Source organism: Labrus bergylta, chromosome 16 (assembly GCF_963930695.1).
Source record: "Labrus bergylta chromosome 16, fLabBer1.1, whole genome shotgun sequence".
NCBI classification, from domain to species: domain Eukaryota; kingdom Metazoa; phylum Chordata; class Actinopteri; order Labriformes; family Labridae; genus Labrus; species Labrus bergylta.
Window position 1 is genome coordinate 20,844,343 of NC_089210.1, and position 27,885 is coordinate 20,872,227.

Sequence of the window (27,885 nt, forward strand, 5' to 3'; positions counted from 1 at the left end):
TTAATGCAATATCTTGAGCAGTGTTTAATGATGAAAAGTAACTGAGGTGTAAATCCCAGCAGTGTTTTTTTTCTGTTGGTATCAGATCACAATCAGCAGTCATTTTATTGTCAGAAAGGCATTTATACATTGGACTCTGTGTTTCGGTGTTCAGAAAAACCATTTCTGGAGATGTTCCTATAAAGTATGACCGTGTTTTCTGTAATACCAGTGATAGGAATGGGCTCTGTTTTTAGCTGTGATGTGTTCAGTAAATACATCGACTTATCATTGAGCTCTACAGCAACGTCGTACATTCAGTGATTCTGATCAAAACCCCTTCAAATAGGAGAAGTCATCAATTAGGCTCGTGACTGTCAGTGTCTGTGCAGAGAGAGAATGTGAGTTCAAAGAGGATTTTAATCAAATTCATGAATTCCTTTGCACACACACACACACACACACACACACACACACACACACACACACACACACACACACACACACACACACACACACACACACACACACACACACACACACACACACACACACACACACACACACACACACACACACACACACACACACACACACACACACACACACACACACACACACACACACACACACACACACACACACACACACACACACACACACACACACACACACACACACACACACACACAACTTCTCCATCGTGCATCCCTGACTTTGCTCATTTTCCTGCCGCCACCCAATCTTCAAAACTCTGCAGGCAGTTTGAGCTAGCAGCTGCACATGATAACTAATAGGGAAAAGGAGCAGTTATGAATGTCATTTGAAGAGACTGCTCGCTGAGTGAGTGAGCGAGCAAGAGAGAGAGAGAGACCACGAGAGAGAGAGAGAGAGAGAGAGAGAGCGGGTGGGTGGCAAAGGAAGGCTGATTGAAGGTCTTAATGCTACATTTTAGGACCAATTTGAAGATATCCCCCCCCTCCCCCCTTGGGAGTGTCACTCACAAGCTCTCAGGGAAAAGCCTCAGAGCGGAGACCATCGTTACATCTGGGACTTGCAAATCACAGAGGCAAGATCCCTACACACCCCTGTACGAAGCCTAAATGTTCCCCTCCCTCTCCACATCTCTCACGTTTTTTTTCCCCCCTCTGAAGATTCCCAACAGCCGGATTTTCCTTCTTCTTCTTCTTCTCTCTCCCAGGTTTTGCCCCATGATGATGACGGCCATAATTAAAGAGACCGGTCGGGGGAGCCGGGAGGGTTGGGGGGGGGGGGTCTACGGCTGCTCTCCAACTCATTACCAGATGTTTGGAGAGGTCACACACTCATGCACGCATCCACACGTACACTGAGAAGTTTTGAGTTAGAAAAAAAAGGCAGAAGACAAAAAAAAAAGCAGATACATTCATGTGGACTGATTTCTGAAGTGTTGATAGTGCGTATAGTCATTCTGTTTAAAGTGAAGAGACGGAGAAAAAAACAACACCGTGCTGACGATATGCCACACCCCCTGTCCGACACAGACGAGGAAACTTCAAGTAAGACATCACCACTCTCTCTGCCAAAACCATCAGGGATCTCTTCTCTCGATGGCTCGATGAGTGCTGTACATCACCCAGGACACTCACATTACATCTCACATAGCAACGTGTCAATGGTTAACCCTCCTGCGGCTCGACAGGTAACAAGATCGTCTGACTTTACCAGAAGGAAACACAATGCTTCCTCATGCTTGTCAACGAAACAACAAAAGAATGGGAACGTCCCTTATCACAATCTGATGAGGAAATGTGCAGGAGCCGTATCATGATGCCGGTTGTTTGTCGTGTAAACACATTCTTCCCTCGAGTGTTTTTGCAACAACACGCGCTGTGCCCCCTTTATACGTCAAGAATCGCTCATGCAAGGATATAGTATTGCTAAATATTTGCAACTGCTGATATAAATGGAAACATTCATTTGTTTGGGAATGAATTTTGAAGAAAACTTAAAAAGGACTGGTAATTCTTTATAATCCCGTTTGTAGGTGAACCCACAGAGGTTGTGGATTTCATGTTCAGCCATGAGATACGCACACATACTTTATATAATCTGATATTCACACAAATATTCCATTGTGAGAACACAGGAACATTTTTTAAATTCTCATGAATGAATCTCCAGTTTGCATTTGACCCCTCAGTCAGAGTCTGCACGTAGTCAGACTGGTTGCCTCCAACCCTGATGTGACCCCCCCCTGCCCACAAAGACCCCTGGAAGTTTGCCAAGCCAGCAGCAGACTTGAACCTGAAGGAGCTCCAGACCAGCACAGGGCCTGATGATTGTCTGCTGTGAATGAAGCCGCCGCCTCTTGTCTGCCTGTGTGTCCTCAGCACAGATTCATGTGACACTCAGTGCTGCAAACAAACGTTCTGGTAAGGCAGTGTCTCCACGATGCAACACATGAAAGGATCACGTGAAAAATCCCTTTTTAAGACGGTGAAAACTAGAAGCAGAGACTGTTGAGAGACAGGGCAGCAAACAGTCCAAGAATCCAACAGAAGGATCCAGAACTCTGCTGAAGCTGACACGAGCAAAAGACCAGCCAAGCTCCCTGCAGCCTCCACCTCAGGACTGTTTCCGAAAGGTGAATATGTCCCGGGTTTTGGAGCCTCTCTTGCCCTCCGACGGAGGCGTGGGATTCGGTGAGGGCAAGGGCGTGGACGACGGAGAGGGCGAGGAGGGCTGCGGGGTGGAGGTGCCTCCATAGGGGCAGCTCTGTGAGTCTGGGTGCTCGCCCGAACACTCCACTGCGGGGATGTAGCGGCTGTCCCACATCCCCGGGCCACACAGTTTACAAAGGTCATGCAGACTGCAGGGGATTCTGGGTAGGAGGCGGAACTGGTAGAGAAGGCTGCGAGCCTGCAGGAGGGAAAAAGATGGACTGAAATATGTAAAAGAGAGAAAAGGAACTGACAAAAGAAGAAAAGTCATGGATTCAAACAAGTCACCACCCTTGGCTTCATTTTTAAACTAAATAAAAACATGCCAAGGTCAACATAGCAGAGTGTTGCCTAAAGCTCAAAAGCCGGCCTGCTTGCTCTTAAAACATTGTGTGCACAATCGCAGGCAAAAAACAGCAAGAGCTACACCTGCTGAATGCTAACATGAACACACTGCCTGTGGTTGCAGCAGAACAAACAAAGCATCCATAAACATGAGGATGTAGGCACAAGCTCAGTAGCAGAGATGCAGATCATAAATCCTCTGCATGGCATCCCATTAAGCATCCCAAGGCCTCTGTGGGCAGGTTACAGTGTACGGGAGCTGCTTTGCTGCAGCAGTACCACTTTAAATTAAATGTAATGCGGCAGTGTGTGTGGAGGAATACTTGTCGGCGTCATCATAAATCAAAGGTTATTTATCATATTTTGAAGATGTGATTTAGGTGTGCGGTGCAAAGGTCCAGAGTTTCTAAATGAGAAGGCCTCAACCTCGCGTAAAGAGCACTTAGTGAGGATACCTTGCGTAGCACCAACTCTCCGTTCATGTGCATGGAGAGGTTGCTGAAGTGGAGCAGCATTTGGTCGGTGGCGAGCAGCTGCTCTGTCACATCCTCACCGTAGAGAACAATGATGGCCACACAGAGGAACAGGTGGAAGTAATCCGTCTATGAAGAGAGGGGAGGAAGTTAAGTCTAACAGGAAGACAAATCAGAATCATACCTAAAGGGAACAACTTGAAGGTTATTTCTAAGCAAGACAAAGATCCGATATGGCAAAAAGAGAAATGTACACAGAATTACTAAACGAGAAAAAAGATTAGAGGGTTGAAATCTTCAGGGTGGAGATGGAAAGTAAATTAAAAGATTAATTTTAAAAAATGGCGGTTACATTTTTTTTTTCCAAGAGGTGCAATTTATCCCACGTTTTTGTTTGAAGTTGGATGCATATCTAAGAATTATATCTGAGTATTTATGTCACAGTATCTAAGTATTATATCTGATGCATCACGCTCTGAGAAAATTCAGATATCAGTCAGGGGTTTTCCTGTTTCTGCTCCATCTGATATGTGACATTTAACCGTCTAAATCGAGGTTTCCCCTCTCACCACCTGCAGCTGAAGATGTTAACATCGAGCAGGCGGTCTGAACAGGTGACATGAAGCACAGAGACTCAAGTGACTCTCTGGCTGAGCGAGTAGATATGCAAAGCTCTTTGCCATGCAGTGAGCACGACTCTGATACCAGGAGTGGAGGTTGTGTCACTTTGAGATAAGGAAGTTTGATTGTATTAGCTTGAAAATTTGGAATTGAAACTCAAATGTCTGCAGATCGCCAGTTTCAGCGTCCATCTTTAGGACACTGCTTTAATACCCTGCAGCGTCCATCTTTAGGACACTGCTTTAATACCCTGCAGCGTCTTGAAGCTGCAGATTTCCTTTTGAAAATAAAGATCAGTCTTTGAATCCATGTACCTTACCCTGCTAACAAATCTCTCCAGTTTAAATTCAACCAAATAAAAAAAAGGGGATTTTTATGAAATATTAAATCTTTCCTGAAAAAATCCTTAATCCCTCATAAATTAAACATTTCACTCATCCAAAACCAAGATGTAATATGACATTTTACAAGTATTTAGGAGGATTACAATTGTCTGTGGTGACAGGGTTTAAGGGAATAACATGGATTTTAGTGCACAGAATTTAAACAGCACATTTCTACTTGCCTCCAGGAAAAGAAGAACAAAACGTGGCGCTACATCGACACGGCGTCAAACGCCTCCGTGCACTCATTTATGCAAAGTTGTTCTTACAAGCCTGCGTATGCAAAAAGGAGCTGCTCAGACTTTGCCCTGACCTGGTAGTGTGCCCAGCAGGCCTCCCACATGCGGAGAGCCTCGGTGTCGGGGAACTCTCGCTTGAAGCAGAGCAGGATCCAGCGGTGGCAGAAGAGCAGCTGGAGGCCGTCCTCCCCCAGCCGGGTCAGGTGCTGGTGGAAGCGAGGCAGCATGAGACGCAGCAGCTCCCGCAGGTACATCTGGGGGGTCGGTCAGAGAGGAAACACACTGTTACAAACACAAACAGGCAGTTTCTAATGATGATGCTAGATCAGGGACGGGCAACTTTGGCCACAGCAAGGGCCACATTCATTTCATTCTCACTGCCAGAGAGCCAAATTGTAGTACAAAATACAAAAACGATTACAGTCAATTATGTCTCAAATTTAACTCAACATATACCAGTGATCAAATATTATTATGGACATATTTCTGGTTTTCATGGCAGATTTTGTCATGTTTTTTCCATGTTGGCTGCCAGTTGCCCACCCCTGCTCTAGATGATGCTTCTTTCTGGTGCTTGTACACATGTGTTCACAGGTTGCGCTTAAACTTCAGTGTTTCTTTTATGCATGTCCAAACTGAAAGTGTAACATAATGTAAGAATCATCTAAGAAGCACAAATTTATTGAGGAAACCACAACAAAGAGAACATGAAGAGTTAAGTTCAGAAAATCAGTTCCCCCTTGCTATCAGTATCAAATCCTCAAATCACTTGAAATATAATACTTCTTCTGGTCTTTTGAGGTTGTGGTGATTTAGCAAAGGCCGTGTTCGTTCAGTCTTTAGTCGTGAAAACTTCTGTGAAAAAGCCCGAAAACTTCAGGAGTTTACCTGGGTTTTGTGTCAGTGTGAGGCTACATGCTAAAGCTAAATACATAGTTCATCTGTCAACTTATGTTTGAAGGCAAATTTGTTCTAAAAAAAAACTATTCTAAAAATCAGAGACAGTGAGGATAGTAAAGAAGGATTTAAAAGAAGAGGAAATCCAAAGCAGTGTTTTCACACAAAATGTCTAGAAGATGTCAGGCAGGAAGCCCATGAACTCTTACTTTCTTCTCTGTTCTCACTTGCACCTCACAGAGGGGGACTTCCCCTGTCTTATGAGTACAACATTTGGGCAATTTGTGTTGAGACATAAATTGCAGCTCACCTCAAACATTTCAGGAGAAAATGTCAGAAGCACTATAGAGATCATAATCAGACATGTGCTCTTCTAGTAGACAGTCATAGTGTTGCATTGGGTTGTTGGTGTGAAAGATGATCACAAAATATATTTAAAAAAGAAGATCACATTCTCAGTTTCAGAAATGGGTGGATGAAGGCCTAATCCTGAGCTGGGAGGTCGTGCTGGAGGAGGATTAGGAACTTTCCAAACAATCCTACATGGAGTGTCTTTGTATGCATCTCCACTTCTTTGGTATGGCCTGATATTTGCTTTACTCAAACACACACACACACACACACACACACACATAACCTATACTCAGCTGCCTACCAGCTGCCTCTCCATGTCTTCATCCCGAGGTGAGCTGATGAAGATGGTGTTCTCCATGAGGCCAACGAAGCACCAGAAGGTGTCGCTTTCGTCCTGGATCTCGGTGAGCAGGGGGGCCACCAGGTCCGACATGCCCTGGCAGTATCCCATGTCCGGGTTGAACACTGCATAGTTGAGCAGAATCCTCCTGTGGAGAGGACAAATGAATGTCCATGATGTTGCGACGTCTCAGCAGAAAACACGATGCATGGAACACTTCGGCAATGTTTAATGTCCATAAAGGAGAAAGAGCAAGAGAGCCAAACCTTTGAAAGTGTGGGATTAATCCAACATGTTTTATAAGCATTGCTGCTTCAGCTGTTGCTATGCCAACTCCTCTCTGGTTACCAGGGAGCTAATTAATAATCTTTCTGATTTTGCATATGGATAATACTTTGAGGAACACTTCCCTGGTGGGCCTCATGCATTAGTAAGGAGAGTGTAAACAATGGAAAAAACCCCGGAGGACATTAGAATTCTTACAAGTGTGATTTATCTTTGGGCCTTACGATTTATCTTTATCCCCTTTATTTTGGGAGATCGCACAGTGGGTAGGGTAGGAAACAGGGTACACAGTGGGGAATGATATGCCGGAAAGAGGCTGAGGATCGGAGGAGAACTCTGGCCGCCCACTTAAGGACTATAGCCTTCGTACATGGGCCTGGAATCTGACTGTTAGATCAACTAGAGTGTGATATTGACAGAAACATTTATTTCTTTGTCTGAATCCTGTACTGTGGTTGGATGGGCTCTAAAGGATAAAACACTACATGTCAAGGTCAAATAGAAAACAGGGACTGGATGAGGAGATTCCAAAAGATTTGGTATGATATGTGGAACGATAAATCAAACAACATATGATTACACAAGGGGATATGATTAACATAAAAGGACACAAGCATTAAATGCTGTACAGAAAAAAATGTGGTTCTCATCCACCCTAAAGCTTTACTGTTACTGTAACCCCCCCCCTGTTTTTTCCTCCTCCCTGTATCCTTTATTGCATTATGTCTTCAACTTTTGTCATCACATTCTTTTGTTAAATTTGTTCAATGTTTAAAAAAACCAAACAGAAGTATCTGGTAAAAACTAAGATGACAGAAGGTGTCAGAGGAGGCGGGCTTTGCAGAGGTTTTGTGTTTGAAAGATTAAAGATAAAAATGATAAGAAGAAGATGCTCAGTTTAAATGACGTGCTCGTATTAAATGACCCAGTAAAAGTGATCAGTGTGATATCAGTTCAACAGATGTGAGATATATGTGCAGCGCTGGTATCGTCCTGTGCCACACGCAGCACGTGACACGACATAATACCTAGACAAATACCAGGAGCCTGCATGAGAGTCACTAAACTAATATGCTATTTAAATCCTCCTGCTCCTCGTTTAGAAAGCCATTAGCTCCGAGTATGCATCAAAAGTGCTCAGACGGCTTAGTCAGAGTCAATAAAGCATGAAACTCATTTGCGGCTCCCTCAGGGTTCAGAATATGAAATGAAACGCCCGTGCATTGAGCTGAGGAGTGGGGGCGATAAGGATGGATTGAGAGAAGGTGACAGACGGAGAGAAGGGCGAGAGAGACAAAGATGAAGATCTGAATAATGAAGAGGTGTAATCCTGACCTCATGATCTCCACATTGGGGTTGTTCTCTCCTCTGAAGAAGAGGTTGCTTCGGTCCGTCCTCACCACGTCTTTATCCACCGTGAACTGCACCTTTCTCCAGAACTCGCTGTGCTCCTCCGGGCTCATGGACAATCTAAAAATTGCAGAAAGTTAGACCCAGGCAGAAAGGAAACCAAATCCTGCCTCGTTAATTATTAAACTAGTTTAAAAAGCTTCCTGGGGGGGGGGAAGAAGGACCAAGGCAAAAGAGTTGAAGAAAGTTTTTAGAGCACAAATCTCGAGGGAAATCAAGGGAATTAGGATCCAAAATAAAGCCTTATCAAATCATCTTTAACTCAAATGTTACCCTAGTGCAAAACACTAATGGTAAGCTGCAAATGAACTCAAAATGTGGGGGTGGGCGAGCAGTGGACTGAAGGGGTATTTCACCAGTAAGCGCCCCACTGAGGATAATACCACGACCATAAAACCCCCCATCCATCCCCCTACATGTAAGCCACTGTATTAGTGATGTAGTCTGTGTATGGCACTAATGTACTCAAGTCCTAACAAGCAGAGGGGATTTAATTAACACTGTTTGTTTTCCATGCAGGCCCACCAGGAATAATGAGCGCACACCTGATGCAACGCCATGCAACTGTTTGGTTCCTGTGCCAGAAGAGTGTTTGTGCGCTTTGACCCTCCTGAGCCACCTTTCCATATCTCACTTTCTCTCTCTCTCTCTGGGGATGCTACTCAGGAGTTCAGTGCATGTTTTCATCACTATACATTTCTGAGGCTGGTACCATTAATCAAAAATATAACCTCATTTACAAAATAATTGTTATTTTAGGCCTCACAACTTTTCTGGATTGATTATTTCTATTTAGAGTTTTTTTTTTTTTACTTCTACATGATGCTAGTTCAAATCAAACAGTATTAACACTTGTTTCGAAACCAAGACAACAACAACAACAGAAAGAATTCATAGGCATGCAATGTTGTGTAAATTCTTGTTTTCAGTGATCAAAAGTTGCATGTATACTCCTGCACACTGTCTACTGCTGCTGGGGGGGGGGCAGCTCCGTCTTTAAGGATGTGGTTAGTTTATGTCCTGATAGCTCTGTGGCTCTTGGACTTGTTTAGGTTAGGACAGCTTCAAGTTAATATCTTGCTACGCACACATCTGCTTGCCAGCCATTTTTTTATTTTAGAGGGAAAAAAACAGATAGCGCCCTCTGCTGGTTGAATAAAGAAGATATTTACCAGTTTGTCAAATAAATTTAAATTGTCCATAACTGCGTACATTTTTTAAATTGTATTGTGAGGAATCGTTACATCTTTATGTAGGACAGTAGAAATAACTAATTAACCAACTAGATTTTACACATCTAAATCTAAAAGTAACTATCAGTGTATACTCGTCCCTATTCTTCCACTCATTCTGTTCCCTGTTTAAGCTTACATCAAAGTAATCCAGACTTGTGTCAGTCTGAAATCTGTTTACTTGTACCTGCAGTGCTTTCACTTGCAGCTGCTTAGCGATCCCAGCTGAGGGAAGGACACATGGTTAGGAGACGAGGGGACGCCACCACAGACGTGTATCCTCGCTCCTAATGATCAACTAGTGGCCCCAGAGGCAGCTCTAGTCAAATGGTCTTTAAAGGAATCCACATCAGAGTCAGAACAAGGACCCTAATTACCCGACTTCCATGAAGCCGCCGTGATGTACTCAAAATGTTAATAGGCCATACAGAGGAAACCTGTCCAATTATCAGATTCATTACAGACAGAGCCGCGCGACGTGTAAAAATATGAGCACACTCAACCTTTTGGTTATCGAGACAAATAAAGACTCAGGGATGTGTGAGAGTGTGTGTGTCAATGTGTGTGTTTTTTTTCCCTCTCCTTCTGACGAGAGAATATTATCCGTTAAGCGCTGACATGTTTTTGTCTCCAGAGACCTTTTATTTCACACCCGGCACCTCCCCTTAACACTTCCCTGATTGTGCCTATTGATTGCTCAGCCTGCTATGAGAAGCCGCAGCAGACTCACATATGGTTTAATGTTTGACTGACTGCGTCGATACCGCAGCCGCGTGACAGTTTAGCTGCTGTTTGAGGGTGTCAGGAGTTCTGTCTGTTTTTTTTTTTTTTTTTACTTCCTTAGAGTTGTTTAAAAATCATTTTGTGGCATTAGCCCTGTTCTGTCCCTGTTCTCTCCTACACACATATGTTTCTTTCTCTACACTGCATACCTCCTCTGCTGGATCTCGTGATAGAGGGTGCGTTTCTGCAGTCTCCAGGCCTCCCTCTCCTGAGACGAGGAGTCGTAGCTGTAGTAGTGCAGCAGGAAGGGCCACACCTCGCCGCGGATGGATGGGTCGATACCACCGAAGAAGATGGCCTGGCGGGGAGCGGGAGGAGAGTAAACACACTGAGCACAAAGGGGCAAACAGAGGGCACACGTGGCTTCTAATAGATAACAGTGAGAACAGATCAAACTGCATGCACGGCCTGCTGCACAACACGATACAAATATGGGATTACATTGTTCAATATTCTAATAACGATTTGAAGAGTGATAAAAAAAATTCAAATTCAAATTCAAATGCACATTAGTTTTTAGTACCTAACAGTTTCTTTAAATATGGCATAAAAATCACAAAGAGTCCCTGGACATGAGCAGCTGTTGTCTTTTGCTTTTATAGATCAAGTTGAGCAGTGTGTGTGTGTTTCTGTCTCTTTTACAGGTTATACTGTTTTTCCTATTTACTTTTGTTGTATACACATAAAGACTTTCATTCCTGTTAATGTTGTTTGTTTATTTATTTATTTTTTATTTATGTTTGACTTGTCATTTTGTATTATTATTATTATTATCTTTTTTAATCTCTTCTCAAATGTACTTTTATTTTTTCACGCTTATCTATTTATTTTTATTTAGTTATTGTATTTTATTTTTTGTGAGTTTTCCACTCTTGCACTTTTATTCTTGTATTTAAACTAAGAGATCTATCTGTTGGACTGGGAGGGTTGTTTATAGGGAGAAGTGATACTGGGTTTTTGAATGTTTCTGGGGAAAAAAAGGAGAATGTTGACTGCATCCCAATTGCACTGTATGTCTTCTTAAATAAAAATATGTTGAAAAAAGAAAAATCACAAAGAGTCAAAGTGAGAACTGTGGTTTCATAAAGAGTCAGTACAGCCGTTTTCACATGTACACTCCTGAAAATATCTAGATCATCTCAGGAGAGCCGCTCATGTCTCATGTTGGAGAGTGAAGCACCTCTGATTGTTCCTCCTGCTCAACCTCTTCTACTTTCAAAAGATTTGGTCGAAACCTGTCAGATTCTTATGTTCTGTTATTTTTAAGAGATGTGCCCTGACTGATTATTTGAAAATCCTCGTCTACAAGCGAGTGTGCATGAATTCTTTTTTAAAAAGTTTTACTTCAATATGACTCAGCTCCGTCTTTAAGGATGTGGTTAGTTTATGTCCTGATATCTCTGTGGCTCTTGGACTTGTTTAGGTGAGCACGGCTTCAAGTTAATATCTTGCTATGCACACATCTGCTTGCCAGCCATTTTTTTATTTTAGAGGAAAAAAACAGATAGCACCCTCTGCTGGTTGAATAAAGAAGATATTTACCAAAAAAGTTTGTCAAATAAATTTAAATTGTCCATAACTGCGTACATTTTTTAAATTGTATTGTGAGGAATCGTTACATCTTTATGTAGGACAGTAGAAATAACTAATTAACCAACTAGATTTTACACATCTAAATCTAAAAGTAACTATCAGTGTATACTCGTCCCTATTCTTCCACTCATTCTGTTCCCTGTTTAAGCTTACATCAAAGTAATCCAGACTTGTGTCAGTCTGAAGTCTGTTTACTTGTACCTGCAGTGCTTTCACTTGCAGCTGCTTAGCGATCCCAGCTGAGGGAAGGACACATGGTTAGGAGACGAGGGGACGCCACCACAGACAAGCGAGTGTGCATGAATTCTTTTTTTAAAAGTTTTACTTCAATATTGTTAAAGTAAACTGCAGGAGATTTGTGATTTCATGAGTGTTGCAAAATGCTGCAAAACTTAAACAAACACTGCACAATGAGCATGTCCAGCAAAAGCTGCTCTCCAGGGTTCATGCATTTGTGTGTGCTTCAATGCAGGGAACATCTTTGTCACAGTGTGACTGTCACTGAGTCATTTCAGGGAGATTAGAAACCTTCGAATGAGTCAAACACAGATACTCAAGATGACTCAGAGGGGGGAGATGGCCCGAGACCAACCCTGTGATTATGTGCAGGACGACGGCGCTGATTCAAAGTGAAAGTCAAACACTGTGGCATGACTTTCAGAATAACTGTTTAGTTTGTGTGTTTTAGAGATGTGAAGCTTGGCTGTGAGGACAGCAGCAGGTGAGACTGATGGTGTATTATTATCCACACACCTTGCGCAGCTTGTACTCCTCCTCCACCTGGCCGTTGTGGTTGAGGTGACGCAGCCAGGTGGTGACGTCCAGCCGCCGATAAAGCTTCTCCTCCGGGTGAGTCTCAGCGGATGGCAGGGTGGGCCGCTGGATGGAAAACTGCATGCAGGACTTCTCAACTGACACCTGATGAAAAAAAAAAAAAGAGAGAGAGAATTAGAAAAGGAGAAGGCAGGAAAAGAGAAGCAGAAAAAAACCTTCAGCTTTCTTAAACAGCATTCTGTGCTGTAGCCTGACCTGGTCTTTGAGCTGAGTTTCCCTGCAGCACTTCCACTGTTGAAAGACCTCCGACAGCTTGTCCAGGCCGGCGTGATGGAAGTGGAGGATCTTATATTGGCTCTCTCTGCTGGCTATCACCAGCTGGCCACTGGTGCACGCCTCATCACTGCAAAAGCACATAAAACAAGAAATCTAAATTCATACTGTACATACCTGGCACTCTGCACATAAACACAACCTCATTTAAATCCATCCTTTGTGAGCTGCACGTGTGACTTTACCAGGTCTTCTTCCTGCAAGCCCTGTATTCAATTGTCAGTGTGAAGGCACCAGCAGGAAATATTCAGGAAGATTCCCCCCAAATAAGCAGCAGTTAGACTGTAAAGTGCAACAGGGTGATCGCTGTGCGTGTACTGAAACTGCTCCATTATGTTTTCTGTCTGTCAGTATGTTCTTCTTCACTCATTTGTTGATATTATGAACATGTTGAACTACACTACGCATCGATAGAAAACCAAAAAACTGTCTTCACTGTCTTTTTTTTTCACATTATGACATCATGTCTTGTTTCCTGAGATGGTCTCTTTGCTGTGAGGGACTTGTGTGAACGAGGAACTCAGAACGATTCCAGAGGAAGCCTGCCTTAAATCTTCGATACATTTTCAGGAGTCCCATGTGTGAAAACGGCTGCAGAAACAGACTACACCTCTGGATTTAGGACTTCTACAAGCTTGGGGAGAGCTGCTGTGTTCTGTTGGAAGAGTAACTATGCTCCGTCATTGAGAATGTGGATAAAGGAGTTTTCTGACTGTGTTGGTCTGGAAAGACTATCTTACATTTCTGAAGACAAGAGGGAAGACTTTGTTCAGCTCTGGGAAACATAAACGAACATCATAAAAGCTGGGAGTGTAGGCTTCAACTGAAAGGAAATTGTAATGTCTGATAACTATGTAAGTGTGAAACATATAAATTAGATTTCCCATAAGCCCTCTCAGATAAAGAATTTAAAGTAATGTGTTAACCCAGGATTGAATAACCAATCTCTTCCTTGTTCCTAAGCACACACATTTTCCACAGATCATCATAAATCAAAACCGATCCCGTCCCGAAACCTGCAACACATCGTGACACATTACACATTAGAGACAGACTCAAGACTCCCGGCTGACCTGAAGAAAAGTCTCAGTGACCTCATGTGACCCAGGTCCACCCTGAAAACGCCACACAGCTGCTCCAGAGCCAACACCTTCTGCTGCTCCTCCCAGCGCACACCCTGCGACTGTCCGCTGCACTCGGAGGGGGCGTGGCTGTCCAGGCTGGAGGCGGAGCTTACAGAGTGGGTCATGGCCTCCTCGCACAGCTCCCTGAAAACAAAAAACAACAAAAAGAAAATTATAAAGGAGCTTCTACGGAGTAAGGTTCCCAGAGACATTTTTCAGAGCTTGATTGTGCTACAGGAAACATCAGATTTCCTTTATTTAAATCAACCAAAAAGGGACAGGACACCGTTATTTTTGTTGTTAATGTGGAAAATGTATAATTAATTTAATGTGGCCATCATGTGTTCTGTCGAGTGAGGACAGATACACAGTCCTATCCTAAGCTCAGCTCTGCCCTGTTGTTTTGTGTTTCAATAGAAAAGGCTGAGAGTGTGAGAAAAGCATGGAGGCTCTCACCACACACACACACACACACACACACACACACACACACACACACACACACACACACACACACACACACACACACACACACACACACACACACACACACACACACACACACACACACACACACACACACACACACACACACACACACACACACACACACACACACACACACACACACACACACACACACACACACACACACACACACACACACACACACACACACACACACACACACACACACACACACACACACACACACACACACACACACACACACACACACACACACACACACACACACACACACACACACACACACCAATTTCCCCTGTCATTCCCCCCTAGCCAGCATGTTGTTCCCGGCACTGAAACCTGAGCTGAGGGTTCCTCTGCTGCAGAAGGAGACACACTACACACTACACACTACACACTACACACTACACACTACACACTACACACTACACACTACACACTACACACTACACACTACACACTACACACTACACACTACACACTACACACTCACAGACGAAGACACACACACGTGTGACGGTACAGAAATACAACACACACATGCATCATGAACAACAGCAAAAACACACAAGTTAAGAATATAAGAATCATCGGCTGCCATGTTCAATGTCTTACTCTCTTTACACACACACAAACACACACACACACACACAGTTGTTCCCACACACACACACACACACACACACACACACGTGAATGGACCTTAGCTAATGACCATAATGCACTGTCAAACACGTCTGGAGACATGCTAATGCGGGGAAACAGACCTACATTAAAATGCGTTAAACCGGCTGACATTTGAGAAGTACACGACTAAATGAAGTTATTTTCCTGCTACTCAACGTTAAAAATACTTATTGTGTATTATATGTTAACCAAAACCATTTAAACCAAAGCTAATCATTATTTAAAAAATATATTTCATTATATCTCAAATATTAAAGAGACCTTTTCCTCCCTCTGGTCTGAACAAACAATTTAATTTAACACTCCACTTTAGAAGTGACAGCAGGTATTTCACCAGAAAAAATATTTCCTCTTCAGAAAAATGTTACAAATTAAGAAAAGTGACGTGTTGGTACTGGCCACAGTGGAGGCCAGCCAACTGTAATCTATCACACCCTGCATCAATCATGTATGGCTAATCATTTCCTCGTCAGCAGATGGGAAAATAACAAGGACTGATCAATCCAAGCTGCAGCGTTTCCTCCGCTATCTGTTGATTTACTGCGTGCTGTCTCATGTATCACGCCACAAAGCAGAGCGGGAGGGGAGCTCTGCTTAAGTCATCTGAAATCTGTAGGAGCTCATTTAAAGGACTACTGTACTCGTTTCTCACAACTCCCAACGACTGTCAAACTATGGGTGTTTACAAGGCCTAGGAGAATTTTCACAGAAAAGCGTTTCCTTCATTCTTTGGCACGCTGTACATATGCATGCAACAGCGTTGTTGCGTATTCTTCCACATAGTGCAAAAACTCTGGGAAACAAGGCGAGGAAGCACATGACACTTTGCATCGAGGCGTGGATTGTCTGCTGTGCTGAATCCAAGCCGAAACTCAATGATTGGTCTACAACGTCTGCGAGCGTCGAGCAGCCTGGTTCTGCTCAGACACAAAGCCTCCAACTGTACAGAGCTGTGTTATGTAAACAAGCTGTTTTGATGGAGTCAGGCTGCTGCACGTCCCACCAGGCCAGACTGAGATCAAACTGCCCTCAGGCCCTTCATAACACCTCTCCCTACATACAGACTTTAGCCCACAGGGAAAGGTGCTGCCAGGTCACCCTGAGAACCAGAACCAAGCACTACAGGCCTCCAGGGACTCCCAAGCCCCTTCAGATAATCCCTGCAGGGAGCTGAGAGATGAAGGGGAAAGGTGGGGGGGGGGGCTGTGTGGGCTCTGCAGGCACACACTGGGAAATGGTCAGCACAGTGAGAATGTAAAAAAAACATCAACATGGTTAACTAATTTGAAAGTAGTGACACAACATGACATGTAAGTCAGCTACATGTTTTCAGGAGTTTAATCATACAAAGCCCTTTAGATTTTCTATTTGACCTGGATATGCCCTTCACATTTCAGCCTTTTTTTTTTTACCTTCACTATATTCTACAATTCTACAATTCACTGAGCAGACGCTTTTATCCAAAGCGACGTACATCAGAGAGTAAGTACAACACAAGCAAGGATCTAGAAAAAAGGGAACAATGTCAGTAAGAGCAAACGATCAGCTTTGAGTCCGATTGGACACACAGGCACAACCTGTGTCAAAATATTGCAGGAAAACCAGTCCATGCATTTGTTACCTGAAGGTTGGATTATTCCAGTTCTGCTCAATCAGCCATGACTGACAAGAACTAGGAAAATAAATCACATTACTCCATTTCCAGAGTAATCTGACAGTGCTCACAGAGCCGTGTTACTTAACTAGAAGATTACCCTCCCAGAGTGAAGGCCTGCTTGTGGTACCTACAGTCTCTAAAAAGTAATATGGGAGGTAGAGCCGTCAGTTATCAGGCTCCACTCCTTCAGAATCATCTACCAGTGAGGGCCCGGGAGGCAGGCACCACGCTCTACTTTTAAAACTCCACTTATTTATAACAAATAAAGCTCTCGTCTCACATATGCACAAGACCCCTGAAAACTTTCTGGAGTTTTCTGGGTGAGCTGCATGTGTGAACACAAACAGCTCAATTATATACTGAAACTGTTAACTGGAATTTTTCCTGCCAGCCCTCTAGTAAATGTGAAAACTGTGAAAAGGCAGCCGGAAGTATAAAAAAAAATAGTATGATTTTTTCTTTGCTGCTCTCTGTTGTGAATGTAAAGTAAATGTAAAGGCAGAATTTATTATTATAGTGTTGAATAGTGGACACTTTTGCTGAGTCTCCCGCTTAGAGGGACATGTGTGAACAACACAACTCAGGCAGATTTCAGGGGGCGGTCTGCATGACGTTTTCAGGAAAGCACGTGTTAAAATTACTAAAGAGAACGGTCTATAGCTGCTCTTTTTTTGAAAAGTGTCTTGAGTGTAATTTTCATCAACCTTCATTTAAGCCTTGAAAATCGTGAAGTTTCCCCTAATTCACAACGTCGGGATACATGAAGTGATTCGATCGGATCGGATTCTCTTCGCTGTCCCACAAGGGGAATTTGTTTTGCAGCAAGACATAAAAACACATCTACATTTGGACATATGCCCGAGAGAACCGAGTGTTACACTTGAGAGTGTGTTAAAGCCTCACTACATTGGAAACCACTTACCTGAGTTATTATCACTTCAATTCTGCTAATAAAGCCTCAGTGAAGTAGAGCAGGCGGTTTAATAAACTACGGCTCAATTTGAAAGAAACTTGTAAAGAAGCTCGACAGAGATTGCTGTGGATTCCTCTCCCACCACTCTCCTCCTCCCCCCCCTTTTTCATCCGCTCTCGCTCTCCCATACGCCGTTCTTTTCTCTTTGAATGATTCCAAGTGACATGTTTCCAGTTCCCGGCCCCTTAACAGTGTCAATTAAAGCGAGAGAGAGAGAAAGAGAGATTGAGTGGGTTCCAGGGTTTTGGCTGCTGCTCCGCTCTCTTCAGTCCTCTAATCCGGAGAGCTGACATTCAGCCCAGCACAACAACCCCGGGAGCACTGGGAATCAAAGGGCTTCACACAGACTCTGGTTAGAGGAGGGGAGGGGAGGGGAGGGGGGGGGAGATATTTGAGAGGTGGGCAACACCGAAAGAAACAATATTGAGGAAAAACAGAGTGAATGAGAGAGAGGAAAGGATGCAAAGTGGAAAGAATGGACTGATAGTGGAAAGGAGAAGGAGGCTAGGACGTATTCAAGCGCCAGGTTTTTTTGAGAGAGAGTTTAAGCACGGAGGAGCCGAGGAAGAAGAGGAGGAGGACAGAGTAAAGGTTAGAAGCTGTGAAGCCGAGAGCACTGCCAAGTCACACACTGACTGCACTTACAGCAAGCTGGGGTCTGAGAGCGGTTAAAAAAAAAAAAAAAAAAGGCCCCAGAACACACACTGACAGGCTCCTCTCACTCCCTCTGACACACACACTGACACAGAGGCTCGCACATTCTGGGCAACACGTCAGGCCAAATAGCTGCGTGAGGAAACGACCACGAAGGGAATCTTAAAGGCGAAACAGCCCATGAGGTCCGAAAGAGGCATCGCAGTCGCTCGTCCAGATGGCTCGCTTGATTGAAGAAGAAGTCTCTGGAAAGCTGTGGGGTTTTTGGGGTTTGGGTTTTTTTTTTTTGGGGGGGGGGGGGGGGGGACTTATTTCAGGGCCATCTGTGGGTTTATAAAAACATTTCGATTCAGAGCTGCTTTTTAATCAGCCGACTCATTTTCACTCGGGTGTGCTTTTTTTCACGCCTCCTGCTGAAGTCATCTACCTGCTCTCACTCCCCAGAAGAGACGCTTCAGCGTTTGTGCAGTGAGCCACCATGAGGCCTCCGAGCGTCCCCCTCTCTCCGACTCCCTCATACAATCAATTCTTTTCTGTTTGGCTCCACCTTGTGGCGGCTTTTGGTAACTTAAAAAAAAAATTACCAAATAAACCTAATCTGGGTTCTCATCTTATTCTGGATCTGATTTTTAAAAGCAGAAGAACGCTGATTTTTTATATCCCTGTACACATACACAATCATGAAAGTGTCCGGGATGCTGATGTTCAGTGTGCAGTTGTGTTTTGTTTTTTTTGTCTCTTAGATATTATGATCTCTTGGACAAAGGACGTTGAGACACCTGGAGAAGGAGCTTTTTACACAAAACTTCAAATTCACACAGTGATAGCAGAAGTTGCTATGTAAAGTCTTGCACAAGGACAAATCAGACACGTGACTCCAGGAATTGCAGATCAAGCCCTCGAACTTCCGGTTGAGAGACGACCGACTATACCACTGAGCCACAGCTGCCCATGAGAGTTATTCACAATAAGGAGTGTAGCTGACCTGATTGCCAGGCGGGTGCAGAATAACGGTTTGTCAAGAGGCTTAAAACCCGCCTCAGCTCCAGATCTCATCCTGTCGTTAGGCTGACTGAAAGTTAGAGTATTTCGATTATTTAGAGTCTATGCACCGACTGCATGAACGATGACAAGGTAAAGAATTTCCACAACACTCGATCAACCCGTGAATAAACGGCTTAACTGTCATTCTCTCATTCTCTAAAAATAAATCAGAAGAATTTAATCATCCCATTTGTTTTTATAGATTATTCTTGAGACTGTTTTGTCTTGTATGAAAAGCTGAGGGGACATTAGAGGAGAAAGAGAGCGGCAGGAGGTTGGACAAATATAAAATCACTTAGAAGGATTTTTTTCACAGTGCTCATGGTATCCACACGCTCGCTGTGGAGTCATGAGGAGGTGAATGAAGGAGTCTTTGCTGAAAGAGTGAACTTAACTCTGCTGTGTAAAAACATGGATCACCATAAAAGGTTTTCACTGACCTGCTTTCGCTGTCCAGGAAGACGGAGCCGCTGCTTTCACAGAGGGCCTCGCTGACGGGGGACAGGCAGAAGGGAGAGGAGAAAGTGTCCGAGTCCGACCCCATGGTGCTGTCCCGGCTCACTTCGTCCGACAGCTCGTCACCCTCCTCCGTGGTCGAAGGCAGTGGCTGCTGGTGTGAGGATGGATCGGCTCCCGCCTCCACCACCACCAGGCTGTGGCTCTCCCCAGAGGTGCTGCTGGTTATGTTCCTCTCCTCGTCATCTTCTTCCTCCGGGGCTGCAGGGGGCCGCGAGTGAGGCCTGGAGAGGGTCACACTGACATTTAGTTTTTTTAAAACATCATCAGAGTTGTGCGAAATGTTGACACAGGGCTGACAATTTTTTCTATCAAACGATCATTAAAAAACAGAAGGAATAAACTTGACTAAAATTCTTCATACCAAAGAGCCACCATGAAAAATATAACTTGAGATTCACATACCGTCGGCCCCTGCGGCGTGCGTTCCTGCGTACAGGGGAGCTCTCTGGCGTGATGTAGCGCAGCGCCTCCTCATCCTGCTTCTGGATGCGGGAGTTGGGCACCCATGTCAGAATCAGAGTGGTGCCCAGGCTATCATCTTTCTCCGTGTGCACACACAGGTAGCCTGCAGGGGGCAACAGAAACCCAGTCAGCATAAGTCAGAAGCATTAAGGAGGAAAAAATAAAAATCAGGTAACATGAGAGGAAATGACAAGACTTTTATAAAGAAGCATGCAGCTGCAACCTAAACACAAACATGAAACCAGAGGAGAGGTTACAACACCGAGAGGTGACTATGCATCAAACTGAAACACAGTAAAAATGAACGATGACAGACAGAGAAGATAAGAGAGAGAGAAACTGAACAGAAAACTGAAATCCTGTTAGTGTTCAAACCAGGAAAAGATTAAAATCAGCTCAGCAACGAAGCACTTAAAAACACTCTTTTAAAAGCATAGAAACGTCAGCCTGTTTTAAACCCTATGGTTAGACTTTAAAGGAACATATGTAAGATATCTACGGAAATAAATAATAAAATGATCTTACTACATCATCAGACATTAAGGAAACATGCTATGTTGAAGTGCTGGCTTCTCTGACAACAATGCAGCAGTCAGTATTTCCTCCTTCTAACTTTAGATTCTGGTCCTGAATGCTCTGGATTTGTTTGGACCAGAGAAGGCAGGCGGTTTTAAGGCACCCCCACACAGCCGTTGGTTTGGTTTGCCAGGCAAGCGTCAAACCAACAGGTGTTCAGATAGAACTGATTCTACCTGAACTAAATAAATATTGAAGATTTTTGAGAAATAGAGAGAGAACTCAGCAGCTGGCTAAACACTGAAGCGTCAGTGTCCCCGACACTGTATGTGTGCTATGTGATTTTTATTCTGCGTTTATTTATATTAGATGTCTTTTGCTATTTTCACAGGTAAAGGACAGGACACAGTGTTTCCCCTAGGTTTACAGCGTTGGGGGGGTGGGGACAAGCCGATATGCCGACACGACGACACAAAAACTTGAAGGAATCTTGGTGTTCATGTGTTACTTTTAATGACAGCTGCCCTTTTCTATCGGAAAGGTATCCTTAAATGACTTCTTTCCCTGATTTACGACTCTATCCACTATCCTATCCCTACAATAAAGGCACAGTAAAGGCACAAAAAGCCCAAAAATAAAGACCTTCAGGGGGGGGCGTTATCAATATAATGGTAGGGGAAACACTGGGACAGGTACATTAGTATGTGTGTGTGTTGCCTATAGAGTGAGCGAATAAAGTATGAAAGAAAGAAGAGCGATACCTGAAGACCAGAGTAAGAAATATACAATATATACAAATTACAACCTTTATCAAATATAAAAGAAGACTCAGGATAAAACATTAAAATACATATAATTTATGGGATTATTTCTTATTATGTCTCTCATCACATGTACATCCACACTGTCAGCATCCATCCAGCCTTACCCGGGTGGTGTTCCGCCAGGCCGGGCAGGGGCTCTGCAGGGTGCACACAAACGTTATTTTTGGAGAAAATGATTTCGCCATCCAGGCCCGAGCGCAACGACGTGCCCCCCGCACCCGGATTAAAGGTCAGGAGGTCGGAGGCTTTGGAGGAGGCGCGCCGCAGGAGCCGACCCAGAGACATCTCCTCAGGCGCGGGGACTCTGGGCCCATATCCTCTGCAAAGGAGGAGAGGGAGTTTAAAGTCAAGAGGGGGAGGGAGAGGACAGTACGTGATAGAGATGTATGGCAGCAGTAAAAAAAAAAAAAAAAAAAGACACAAAAAAGAGGGGAAAAACAAGTGAGGACATCAGAGACTAAAAGTACTGAAGCGTCATGAGACAAAAAATCTGCAGAGAAAAAAGTGCAGACAGAATTCACAAAGTGGATCCTGGGGAAGTGCTGCAACTTTGAGATGATCAGAATGAGTTTTATAACTAAACAACAGCAAAGTCCATCCATCCATCTATCCATAATCTATACCGCTTGTCCCATCCTTTGCTTGAACCAGGAACCTTCTGGCTGTGAGGAAACAGTGCTAACCACTGCAGGATGCTATCTTGTAAAAACGACTTATACACAAACAGGGCAAAATTAGCTAAGAGTTAAGAGGTTCAGCTTTGACCACAGGGGGCGCCATAATCGGCACAAAAGTTTTACCCACAGCAGCTTTAAGTGGCCTAAATGCATTGGCGATTCTAGAGTCTGTTGGGGCCCCGGGCAAAAATCATTTGTGGGGCCCTCTAACCTTCATTCATCACCATAATGTCTGCCAGTGTCCCAACGCTTAATAGTATTCCCTCTTTCTTTTTTCTCTCTTACAGACAGATAGATCCTTTTTTATTTTCTTTGATGATCCTTATTGACAAACTTTGGTTTTCAAAGAAATAATGCATGTGACGCTTGGCAGGGGATTTAGAGTGAGTGCTGTCAGATGGGGCCCCCTTAGGGAGGTTTCCTGTCATTAGAAAATTTGCCGTTGCTTTGGTTTACCATGTTAGCCCTCAGGGGCCCCCTTACTGGTCTGGGGCCCCAAGCAGTTGCCTGACTTGTCTGTTGACAAGCATGAGAGCTTCTGTTTGGATTCTGAGTTACATTTTGTCTTCATTCTGAAAAGTCAAAGCAGATGATTTGTTTCTCATAATTCTTGGATAACTATCTTTTCAGTTCAGAAGAACAGAGCCGTTTATTTCTCAGGTCCACTTGAAAAACGAGAGAGTCAATGGCAGGTGAATATTTGAAGGACAGTCACACTATAAGAGAGCACACATCCTCCCCTACACCTCACACCTACTGCAGTGTCCTTACTGCAGGATCCCCCTCTCCCCCCCTCTACACTTATTCAGCACTTCCACCTGCACCTGTACTGACACACACTCAGTGGATACTGTACCTCTGTGTGACTAAAGCCTGTCCCACCTTGTGTAAGCAAAGCATGTCAAACAAAGACTTGTGCAAACAGCCTTCACCCACGTCCGTGTGAAACAGCGAGGCACTTATCAGAAGCCAACAGATGTCATAAACATCAGGTTCAGCGTGTCACAGCACCCATCTTTAACTTCTGTAGTCTAACAGCATCACATCAGAGAGCAAGACTCGTGTGAAGAGCTCAAAGTAGAGCAGATCTTCAGATGTTTTTTTTGAGGCTGTGTCCTCTCTGAAGAGGCTCAGAGGGATCCTCCTTTTCAGGATTAAAAAGACCCACTAAAAGCAATAACATTCAAAGTTTTGTTCTGCTCCTTTTCAGACTCCTCCCGTAGGATGAATGAATGAATTCTACATGATCTCATTCAGATATTTCCCCTCTGTTACCTTTACATCGGTTGTCTGTATCGTTTTGCTCACTTTCTGTGTGCAGCGTTGTTTTCTTGTTAGCATAAAATCAGACACATCCTCCCCACTCCATCTGAGGAATGTTCCTTCCTCTTTCCTCCGAGGACGTGTTTACCTCTTACTGATAAAGCAGGCACCCCACTTCCTGATGCCCGGCCTCAGACAGGAAGTCGACTGGCATGAAATCCGGAGAAGAAATCTGTACCGAGACTTACTGAAGGCCATCGTTTGGCATGCATTGGGGGAGTGGGGATGCTTTTATCCATTTACACAGTAGGACCTACACGTCTTTCAAAAGGTGCTGCTGTTTGGGGCACATGTCAGTAATTAGGGGGGGGGGGGGGGGGGGTCATCCTCTTTTTTTATTTAACTGATTGATCGTTTAGTTGACAAACATTCTGAGAGCCAGAAGTGACACTTGCTGTGTCCAATTAATCGTCATCTAGCAAGCAATCTAGCAATTTCACACAGCAATTAAGAAGCAATACAACGAGGAGTATAATCCTGTTAATGCTCAAACAGAAGGGAGGATATATATGGAGCAGGATCATCCTGTTCTTATGTCAAGTGTACTGTGATTACTCCAGGGGTGGTAAGATTAAATACATGGAGCGGTATTTATATTACATAATAAGGCAATATATATTTCTGGTGCCAAATATTTAAATCTATTTTTTTTTAGATTAGATAAATAGATGTCTCTGCAAATTTGACTCATCAGGTCACCACTCCATGACTCCTCACTGAGTGAGTATCTCCTCTGTAAATGTCTCATGACTGTCTACAATGAGTGAGAAGCTCGAGTCCCGCCAGCTGTGTTGTTGTTGGAGCAGTGTTTACATCGTGTTAACATGGACGGGATGGCCTTGAATATAAAGCTGTTTCAGTCAAGGACTAGAGAAAAGAAGAAGAACATACTCACTGATTATTTGGATGTCACTTAAGTTTGTTTATATCATGGTCATTCTGTGTGCAATATGAAGCTACGAGCTAACCAAAGTGTGCTAACATTAGCCTGCTAACACAACACCACAGGACACAGGCTAATGCAGCTCGAGCAAAGGACAGTTTTGTCAGCTGCTTCACTTAATGGTGCTTCATTATGGTGCGTTCTAATTGATCATTCCTTTGAATGAACGCGGTTGGAGATGCGTTGTTGGAGGAGAGCGGAGGCTTCAGAATAGCAGAGGTGTCACCAAACAGCAGTTTGTTTTGGTTTCATGCTGGTGCTCAAGGGGGCGACATCTACTGGATCAAAAAGTCGCACATTCTTCCTTTAAGTGGCCGAAGAAGAAGAGGACAGAAGGATGAAAGGGAGAAATGGAAATATATTCTCCAATCTCAATTTAAAACTCTGTATTGACATTTGACTTGTTGTTTTTGTACGATTAAATACAGGGGTATTTATCTACATTTCAAACAGCGTCAGACTTTTTTTTTATTAAACAGAAGGACAAAGAATTGGCTTCCATGCAAACACTCGTCTACACACGAGCCACACACGAGCCACAACATCAGCGGTCACTGGGCTATTTGCATGCTAACTGCTTCTTAAAGAGCTAAACTAATCCACTTCTAAATAAGCAAGAGTGGACTAGCGGGGTGTGTGACTTTGCATTCCTGCACACACTCTGAAAACATGCTACTTCAACATGATGTGCAGATAATGACAGGCTGGGGTCTTCAGCATGACACACATGTGTTTGCAGCAAACTCACAGCAGCAGCAGCAACACACTGACTGACTGCCGTGTGACCATCCCGTGGTTATTTCAGTCTGTGTGTGATTACAGGCTCGGGCTGATAGGAGTCGTTCAGTCTGGCTGTCCTCACACTCATCTCTCCTGGCTTCATCTTTTATGCTGTCAACACCTCGCCATGCCCGCTCACACACCGCCTCTCCTCTCTGACCTTTCACTGTTTTATCAAATGACTCACATCCTAAACCCAGCCTGGTCTCCCTGCGACCTGCAGATCACATGCAACTGACAAACTTGTCATGCATTGCGTGCCAAAAAAAAAAAAGGAGATGTATCAGATACCTACACCTTGAAAATTTAGCCCCCAGTATGGAAAAGCTTCAAACTCTCAGAGTCTAAGCTTCTCGCCTCTGGGCGACATTAATTAAGCTGTCACACTGACATTTGAATAGAGAAGCCAATTCTTTCTAAACACCTATAGTCTGCACACCTATAGTCTGCACTGTAAACTGATGTGTCCTCGGGCTGTGAAAAGGAAGCGCGACGCGAAGAAGCCTGAAAAACAAGGTTCATGTGGAAAACACAAAAGGCTGGTGACGTTATGAGGAAACTTTATGGACAACTCAGAGTCTGTGCAGAAATGTAGGCTAATGCATGGAAAGACACAGATTTAAACATATCAAATCTTTTTAGGTCTTACAAAGCTTTAAAAAATATATATATAGATCCTCAGTCATTTTGTCAACCAAAAGCTGCAGAGAGATAAAGAGAGAGAGAGCAGTGGTGGGTAACTTAAATTCACCGGTTGGAAAATACTGCTGCTTCTCGAGTCTGTTTGGAGTCTAAAAAAGATGCAAGCATTCAGTTCAGGTCTCTTGCAGCGCTGTGCAAAGATTGCTAATTAAAACAAAGTAAAAAAGTTCTTTGAAGGTTTGAAGGAGAGGACGAGTGAGGAATGAGGTGACAAATTGCAAGCAAACTCCTGCACGCTGTATAAGCTGCACAATGACATGGGCAACATATCAAAACATTGCATTGTGCAATTTAGTTTAGTTGCAATTTTTCACAACTGGAAACAAGAAATAACCCAATGCTGGGGGCCTAGGACTGCTATTTTTTTTTTTTGCTGTAGAATTAAAACAGATATCCGTATCATTGATTTTAACAAGTATCATATCGAAATGTTCAAAATTCTGGTATCGTAACAACCCTGTCCTCTTCTACAGTGCAGTAAAATGTGAACTGAAGGGATTTGTGAAACTCTATGTTCACACAAATAAACGAAGCAGATTTCTTGCAGGTGGTCTCTTCCTGTCCTGGGAAAGCCTCAGTGTAGTAACAGTGCAGCAGCAGAGGCGTGCCATGATGTCGGGGACTCCATCAGCCATCGTTACAGTCAGTCTGACAGGCAGCATCCGCCTGACAGGAGGCGAGCACAGCTGAGAAGATGGGACCAGGCTTTTGCCACCACAGCACAATTTACACACACACACACACACACACACACACAGGCCCTGTAGTACTATTCATCTGTGTCATGGTTAGCCCGAGCAGGGACTCTATCTGTACCACCTTGAGCATAAATATTTTAGTGTAGCTTCCAAGACCATGGCCGAAATCCTTTGCTGGTTACATTTGACGGCGTCCACGTTTGCAGGCAACTTTAAAGTTTTCTCCAACAGCAGCGAAAGCTACACATTACAAAGATTGAACCGCTTGAGCAGGATGAATGCACCCTGCTTCTTGATTTCGTGGCATACACCTGTTCAAGCGGGAGAAAATGAATGAATAGCAAGCAGCATGAAGAGGGAGAAAAAAGGGGGCCAAGCGGCTCACCTTCAGTCCCGCAGCAGAAGTCTACTGCAGCCCGTGTAGGACATCCATGTCACCGGGCAGGCGGCGGGGAACCGAGCAGCGGGCACCGGCGTCGTTTCACCTCCTTTCCCCTGGATTTATCCCAGCTGTCAGGGAGCTGTAGTCTTGTTTGTATCCCTGTGTTGATCTCCCGACAGTGACACCACACGTTTGGCTGCTGCTTTCTACAGCTGAAGTACACTTCCAGTTTTAACTTTCAAAGTAAAACTATGTTTCACAAGAATTCGGCTCGGGCGCTTTTAATTTGTACGCCCACTTCCGTTTCCTTCTTAGTTGTGTTGCTAACTTGACGAAACATCTCCGGACCAATCCCCCTAAATTTCGCCGCTTCCGGGTTGTAAAGGCATTTATTTCACACATAAACCCGGATTTTTTTCTGATGGCGCATCAAAGCACGACTGCGCTTTCTATTAAGCATAAATATTTTTCACATTAAGGGAAGTCAGCAATTTATTCGAGGCTTCCTTGAGCATCATCCGAGCCTTTTTCATCACAGTGACGTTTTAAAGGTCACAGGCAAAAGCTTGCATGCAGTTGGTTCTCCATCATCAGGACCAGAGCTGGAGTCAGAGCATCACATCACGACGCTGCTGGAGGATTCACCTCTCCCATACAAACCTGTTTTCATTACGCAATAGATGACTCC

General features: G+C 43.9%; 1 protein-coding gene across 2 annotated transcripts; it reads right to left on the reverse strand.

Annotated features, from left to right (window-relative positions):
- On the reverse strand, nucleotides 1-27,400 carry tbc1d16 (TBC1 domain family, member 16). Of its 2 annotated transcripts, none has more exons than XM_020636235.3 (13): nucleotides 27,201-27,400; nucleotides 21,797-22,011; nucleotides 20,293-20,455; nucleotides 19,812-20,111; nucleotides 13,817-14,011; nucleotides 12,666-12,813; nucleotides 12,390-12,554; nucleotides 10,193-10,341; nucleotides 7,954-8,088; nucleotides 6,295-6,481; nucleotides 4,817-4,996; nucleotides 3,482-3,628; nucleotides 1-2,880 (listed from the first exon to the last, which is right to left on the reverse strand). In XM_020636235.3, the coding sequence occupies exons 2-13, from the start codon at nucleotides 21,975-21,977 to the stop codon at nucleotides 2,587-2,589; spliced, it is 2,244 nt and encodes a 747-aa protein (XP_020491891.1). In that variant the 5' UTR covers nucleotides 21,978-22,011; nucleotides 27,201-27,400; the 3' UTR covers nucleotides 1-2,586. The 2 variants fall into 2 exon arrangements, with proteins under 2 accessions (XP_020491891.1, XP_065820950.1); XM_065964878.1 differs by having other exon boundaries at nucleotides 2,689-2,902.
- Between the last annotated feature and the right edge of the window lie 485 nt (nucleotides 27,401-27,885).